Raw genomic sequence first — 7289 nt, 5'->3', positions numbered from 1 at the left:
AGAGCCTGAATTGTGTCTTCACCTGTCCTCCTGCTCCACCATCACACGTGTACTTTCGTTGTATCGACCATTGTGCTTTGATATGTGCATCATGCCCTGGCATTTTCTGCATCAGAGGCAATTTGTCATCTCTCCTAAGCAGGGCAGGGCCTCAGCTGAGAGGCTGGAAGTGTAGCTGCACCCAGCACAAACAAAGAGCATTTGATTTCACAGTATTTGCTTCATTTATTAATTACATAAATTAAGCTGCACAAAATGGGGTTTTTTTTGTCACTTAGAGTGGGCTTGGATTGATGTTACGGTAGCCTGGCTGTGAGCTTGTTTGAAGGGAGGTGACAAATGACTTCTATTTTTCTAAGAAAAATAATAATTGTTAATGTCACAGACAGAATTCCATCTTTGCCTAATGTGACTCCACTCTTCATCACCATTGATCCTGAGAGGGACAATGAAGAAGCCATTGCCAGATATGTTAAAGGTATTACTGTTTTCTTCCTTGATGTCTTATAGCATGTAATACAGAGCACTGGAAAGGAGGCTCTTGTTGTGATTCTTTTCACTAAAATTGTCTAAATGTCTTTTTTCTATCTAGAATTTTCTCCGAAGCTGATCGGATTGACTGGTACTAAGGCACAGATTGACCAAGTGGCCAAAGCTTACCGTGTGTATTACAGCGAAGGTCCCAAAGATGAGGACAACGATTACATAGTAAGTAAATGTAGGGCCTTTGCCTAATGAAAGACTTTGGATAAGAGCAGAATGTAGGTTTTAAAATCAGAAGGCAGCTGTTGCTGAAGTCCTACATGACAGACTCCTGTTGCACTGATTTGTTAAGCTGGGCTTTAGAGGTCTTAGTCAGAATCAAGATGCTCTCTTACAAGCTCAGAGCCTCACTGAAACTTTCTAAAAATGTACAATCCCAGGCCTGCATACGGAATAGCATATGAGCTGGCAACCCTGGCAGTAATTTGAACTTTTTTGTTTTGTGTAATGTTTTTGTCTGGCTGTTTCCCTGTGTGCTCCAAAGTGAAATGAAACTGGTAAATTTAAGTCAATAGAAAAAGGGAGAAATGAGAGGTAAAAGTGAGTAACAACTGATTCCCTGCCAAACTGACATCAAGGAATGGGGTTTTCACAGCAAGAGACTTGGATGATGCAAAGTCTACCTGCAGATACTGTGGGGATCTTCCTCCTGTATCAAATGACCTGGAAGAGACAGCATGTTAATGCTAAATTAAAATAAAATATGTAGAATTATAGTGTGAAGGGGGAAACTGAGGTATAAGTGAGGCTAAACTGGGCAGTTCAAACTCTTACTTTCTACAAGTGAATAGGACTGGTTATAGGGCTCAGAGCTGCTGCCAAGGTCTTCCTTGACTTGCCACGTCCTGAGCAGACTGAAAGAGTAAAGTAGGTACAAGTGATGTGACAAGTGAGGATACATGTTATATGATCTTCATTACAAGAACTAAGGCCATTAAAGAAAACTAAAAACAGGTTCAAAAGGAAAGGTGATGGAAGCCTGTGAGCTAAAAATGTTTGTAAACTGGGAGGTAATAGAGCAAGACAGCATGTTTTTGGTGCTGGTTTTATGCTCTTCTGTAAAGCAACCATTGTTGGCCACTCTTTGAGGTAGGATGCTGCAGCAGATTGGTTCTACAGCATGTAATCCAGTATTGTCTGTTCTCAATTTGTTTTGTTCTGTGGGTTTTTTTAAAAACAACCTGACTGCAGCAGATAAATTATCCACATGAGCAAAAAGATTATTGGAACAAAAAAGTGGTGCATAGAAACAAACAGCAAGAGCAGCACATGATCTAAGTAAAGAGCAGATGAAATACTGATGATATGCACTGCTCTACATTACTAAAAGGGGTGCAAAGTGGAGAGATCAAGTACTTGTTTTTGCTTAAAGTGACAACTCAATAGCTACAGTAGTCCGTGTCTAAGCTGCTGTATTTGAATGGAGGAGAGAAGCTTGCTGGAGAAATTAAACACAAATTTAAATCAATCTGGTGTCAATTTAAATTCAATCTAAAGTTACTGCTTAAAATCAGATTTATAAAAGGAGGCTGGTGGAAATGCAAGAATAGGGTATAGGAACAGGATTGGCAAAGGATGCCTGCTCAGAGAGGGAAAAAATCAGTAGAATCTGACACTAAAGGAGTGAACTGAAGTTGAGAAGGGATGATGAAAAAGGCCAGAAAAGCTGGAGGAGTGCTGCTCCTTATGAAACAAACCACACCTGGATTCTAGCAAACCACACCTGGATTCTGGCATGGCCTTGAAGGGCAAGTACAGGGGTTCAGCCAAGGAAAAGAACTCTATAGATGACAGCAGCTTCAAGGGAGGCTGAAGAGTGAAACCGAACTGGAGGAAGTGACTACAGATGCAATGAAGTAGGAGAAGGGATTCAGGATCTGGGGAGAATGCTGTAGGTTTGTGCTAGGGTTGTGAGTCTGAGAAGGGAAGTACAGCGAGGAGGAAAGACCAGTGAATTGGGAGCAGGAGAGCAGCCTGGGAGCCCCAGACATGGTGCCAAGGAGGAATAGTAGATGTGCATCTCTTCAGGATTTCTTCTAGGCTCCTGGTTTTGAGGGGCAGTGAGCTCTGTGTGCTCAGGGCAGGAAGGCCAGAGGACACAGGTCTCTGAAACAAAATGGAAAGAGGATAGCAGCAACGGCAGACTTGGGAGGGAGAGCTTGAGGCTAGTTTTATGGTTACCTGAGGTTTATCCCAGTAATTACTACTCTGTCATTTCTTCCAGTGAGGTTTTTTTTTTCCTCCTCATATCTTGCATGGACCTGCCATGCCAGTTGGTGATTAAGACTGATGTTTGTGCAGGAGCAGGTTCTGTTTCCTCTGCAGGCTGCTGGGAGGTGGGGAAGAGGTCCACTACAGCCAGTTAAACTTTGCTGCTTTTTTTGACTTCAAAAAAGCATTGAGATGAACATTTAGAAATTATAATTTCTAAACATCTGTTTGAATTTTTCAAGTATTACTTGAATATTACTAGTTCCTGTTTAATAATCTCAATTTTATAATTCTCAATACCATAATATCCAATGTACTTATTTTATTCTGGGGTTTACAAAATTGCATTGAAACTGAAATTATGATCTTATGTGCATACAGTGGGAACAGTGGAAGCTTCAGGCACAGTTTGAAAAAAAGTGATCTGCACACAAACTGCACTCCATCCTGACTGTATTTAATCTTACACAGGCTGGGGAGTTAAGATGCCCTGAGCAGGCTACCTGATTATTTTTTTTTTTTCCCCTCACTAGTTTGCAGTTGAAGGATCTAAATTGTGATTCAGATTCCTTAAAAAAAATGTCTTCTAGAACTTGATTTTGTGATCTTATCTTGAACATTTGAAACTAGATTAAAGTATTTGAATTAAACCTTCTTCAATAAAATTTTGAGTGACAAAAAAATTCAATAAAATTTTTCAGTGGCAGAAATCCTATTAAGTTTAACGCATCCTTTTAGCTTGTGGTACTGGAAATGTTTTATGTGATTTCTTAATTTCAAACACAGTTCTACTCTCAGTGCATAAGCACATTTCAATTCTTTTTCTCTAGTAACAGTGAGATGATGTAGTCGCTTGAGCACTCACAGATTCATGGCCTCCATTTTCAGTATTTTGCATCTTTGTTCATAAAGATGGTGTCAGAGTTCAATGCAGACAGTACTTGCAGTGGCACTTAAAATAAATTTACAATGGAGTTATTTTTTATATAAATCAAATTGGAATAGCTTGAATGCTCAAGTGATTGTTACTTTGGACCTATTCAGGTTATTTTAATTCGGACAGTAGAGGGACCCTCCTCCCAGCACACTGATTTGTCTCTCCACCAGCTCCTCTGTCTGCAGCTCCTGTATCCCAGTGGTGCTCTTGATCCCATTGTTTACACTGACAGTGAGCTTGGTTTAATGAGTTATCTCTGTTTATGTTGGATTTACATCACATTAGCAGCAGGAGCTTAAATACCTTGTGAGAGTTATGCAGTATCTTGAGAAGTAGAGGGATACTGGGAAAAATGGGGAGGGAAGACCATTAGCCCACAGGTTTGCCCCAGCCTTCTGTGTGCTGCGGGAAGGGTGCCAGCAGCTTAGGGAAGGCTTGTCTGCTCACAGTATTACTTCATGTATTCTGGGTACACAACTAGTTTTGTCTATTTATTTTCTTGGGTAAAACAAGAAAATGTTGCTGAGGTGATGCTGAGGTTTTCCTTATCTTGCTTTAGCTTGTTGGTGAGAAGTCTTGTCAGAGAGGTGAACCAAAGGCTCAACAGGATGCTGTTGCTGCTGACTTTGAGATGTTCAGGATCTTTCTTACTGAGCCATGATGTACTCTCTTGCAGGTGGATCACACAATAATAATGTACCTGCTCGGGCCAGATGGTGACTTCGTGGACTATTATGGCCAGAATAAGAGGAGCACTGAGATTTCTGCTTCTATTGCTGCACACATGAGAAAATACAGATCCTAAACCACAAGGTCTTCAGAGATTGACGTGAACATAGTCTGTAGGTTTGGCTGAAATTGGGAACCGGAATTAAAGCAGGAACATATAAGTGTAACATCCTGTTACCACATACCTCTTTTCTTCCAAATAAGGAAGACAACTGTACTTCTGCAAAATACCGTTATAAAAAATCTCTACAGAGTCTCCCTCATGGATATTATTTGCAGCAAGACCTAGGCTACAGAATGAAATTTTGGGCTGCTCTGAAACACTGTTGGGAGCAAAAAATGGAAAACACTTTTAATTTGGAAAGAATGTTTATCGCTGGTAGAATTAATTGCTATCTTTGGACAAGACATCAGCAAAGGATAGTCATTGCAGGAGGATGATTACTTGATGAAAAGCCATGTGGGCCATGGCATTCTCTGAGGACTCCTGCCTCCCCACTTTTTTTGCCTTCTGGGAGAGGCAGTCATAATATAAGCAGGAGAGCCTTAAGAGTACTTCTTTATCCAGGTTAAGGAAGTGAAGAACGCTGAAAGCATTAGCAGCTTCTACGCATGGGACCAGATGTGTAGTGTGCCTGATCTCTTTTTCATTTGAATGCAGATATAAAATGTTTCTTTCTTGGTTATTTTTCCAGGTGAATTCTGTTAACTTATGAGGAAGTGAGTAATGTGTTGCAAATAGATTTTTCTTCTAAATGACTTTATGCATAGTCAGCCTGATTGTGCTGTGCTGAATGGTGAAGTGGGGACGTTGAAAGGGGTCTGTGTCCATGCATAGGGCTGTCATTCAAATACATTTTATGCAGTGCAGCATTTGAAAATAAAGATTGCTTTGTATAAGCAATGTTTTTTTCTTTAGTTAGGTTTGACTAGAGTATCATCAGAACCTTGTTTACTGGTCAAGCTTCATATTCTTGCTCTGTTTTATCTCTTTTCAGAGAGTAGTGTTTATCTGTAATAGTGCAAACCATAAGCTGAATGTGGTTTTTTTTAAGGTAGCTGAACTGCAGAGAATGTCCCACAGGAGACAAGACAGAAAAGTTCTTGGTGCAAGTCCCAGAGTATTTCAGACTGAACACATGTGTTCCTACTGGCATTCTTCTCAGTGTGGGGGTTGGAAGAGAACATTCCTGTCTGAGGGAAGGTGCAATGTCTATGGTAAATTTCCATCTTTCCAAAATCCTGAAAAACAGTAAACTTAACCTGTTCCAGAGCAGTTCTAAAACACGATGTCGGTCCCCATCAGCTGCCCTATACTGTGCTGACACCCTCAGGGTATCGGGAAGGTTACTGTGATAGGGTATGTCTATGACTGCACTCTTCTGATAAAGCTCTGTCAAGGAAGGAAGATTCCTGAAGTTCCAAGATACGTTTTTGTTTTTGTTTTTTTTCCCCCCCCCCCCCCTCCCCCCCCCCCCCCTCTCAAATACTAGATAGTTTAAAGAAGGGGTTTTTTTTCCTGTTTTAAAGGATCAGCAAGAATTTTTCTATTTTCAGTTTACAGTGGAAGTTTTAAAGTAGAATCAAAATCACCAGCTGAAAAGGAAGTTAGTTTTTTGGGTTTTTTTTCCTCCTTGTGCTGGCTGGCTTGATTGCGGTAGGCAATAGGAGTGACTTCTGAAGAAAATTTCACACTTAACTATCAGTGAGAAGCTGTGTCAGACCCAGGGTGTTATCAACAATATTAGTGTCTGTGATAAATGACACCCTGGCAATAATGATTTTATTTTCATGGTGTGCTTGCAAATGTCAGCATTGTTTCTAAAGAGCCTTTCCTTCCCTTTATTTTTCCTCACAATCCTGGAGGTAATTTATTTTCAAAACTTTCCTTACAGTGCTGACTTTTGGCACCTCCTTGCTCTGCATTTCTTTCTCCGGGTGGCTGTGCACTAGTTTGACCTGCTGGTGATAGTCCTGTGGAAGCTGGACTGGAGACCTCTGGAGCTCCCTTCCAACCAGCACTTCTGTGATTCTATGAAATTTGTCTTCTTGAGACAGTGCTCACTCAGTTCCCTGAGCCTCCCTGCTCCAGATGAGTGTACTTCTGTTTCCTTTTTGAATTGTGACTTTTACCAGGGAGTCACCTCCTTTTTGAACTTCAAATGCAGTTGTTTTGAGGATGACTTGCACAATAGAGTGCATTAGGATGTAGTAGGTGGTAAATTATATTTATCTGCCCTTGTGATGAAGGCAACATCAAAATGGCACCTCCTTATGGGTCTCAGTGCCCCAACACTCTGGCCATTCAATAGGCTCTGTCTGTAGTGGACAAGTTGTGCATATTAATAGCAACAAACAGAAACTAGCAGCGAATACTGCTGGTGGAGATGATGCTTCGAAGTGCAGGCCTGTGCAGCTTTTTTTAATGCCTTCTCATGTGCTGTAAGTCCCCAAGTTCTTATTTACCTTACTTGCATTGGAGAAATACTTTTTTCCTTTTTGAACAAGTCAGAAATAATCTGAAGATTTTCCTTGGGGGCAGGGGGGTCAGTGCAGGATTTGTCCTGTCTGTCTTGCTGCTTGTTTTGTATTAAGAGTCCATTCCTCTCTGTTCTGTGTTTCTTGAAAATACTGATGTAGAAGAACCTGGTGGGAATGTGACTAAGAAATGGAGCAGCTGATCTGGGAGGTTATTTTGTTTGCCTCTTTAAAGTCTATTTATGCTTCTCTTGATTACATCCAAGTGCTTAAGATATCCTGTGGAGAAAAAATGAATTTTAATACTGTAATTTGAGTCTTTATGGCCTCCTGGGACTGAGACCTCCTTCTGTGTTTGGGGTTAGCCCTTCCATTTTTCACAGGGGAGCAG

The 7289-nt window shown here is 40.8% G+C and overlaps 1 protein-coding gene across 1 annotated transcript in view; it reads left to right on the top strand.

Annotated features, from left to right (window-relative positions):
- SCO1 (synthesis of cytochrome C oxidase 1) overlaps positions 1-4496 on the top strand; it is a gene marked incomplete at its 5' end in the record, with an annotated part of 5233 nt that extends 737 nt beyond the window's left edge. The window contains 3 exons of the mRNA XM_010174689.1: positions 386-478; positions 593-708; positions 4368-4496. Of these exons, the coding sequence (XP_010172991.1) occupies positions 386-478; positions 593-708; positions 4368-4496 (338 nt within the window). The remainder of the gene's footprint in view (positions 1-385; positions 479-592; positions 709-4367) is intronic.
- Positions 4497-7289: the final 2793 nt, after the last annotated feature.

This window comes from Antrostomus carolinensis, unplaced genomic scaffold (assembly GCF_000700745.2).
Source record: "Antrostomus carolinensis isolate BGI_N321 unplaced genomic scaffold, ASM70074v2 scaffold45698, whole genome shotgun sequence".
In the NCBI taxonomy this organism is placed as follows: domain Eukaryota; kingdom Metazoa; phylum Chordata; class Aves; order Caprimulgiformes; family Caprimulgidae; genus Antrostomus; species Antrostomus carolinensis.
Note: the sequence above shows the minus strand (reverse complement) of the source record. Positions and strands in the feature narration are given on the sequence as shown.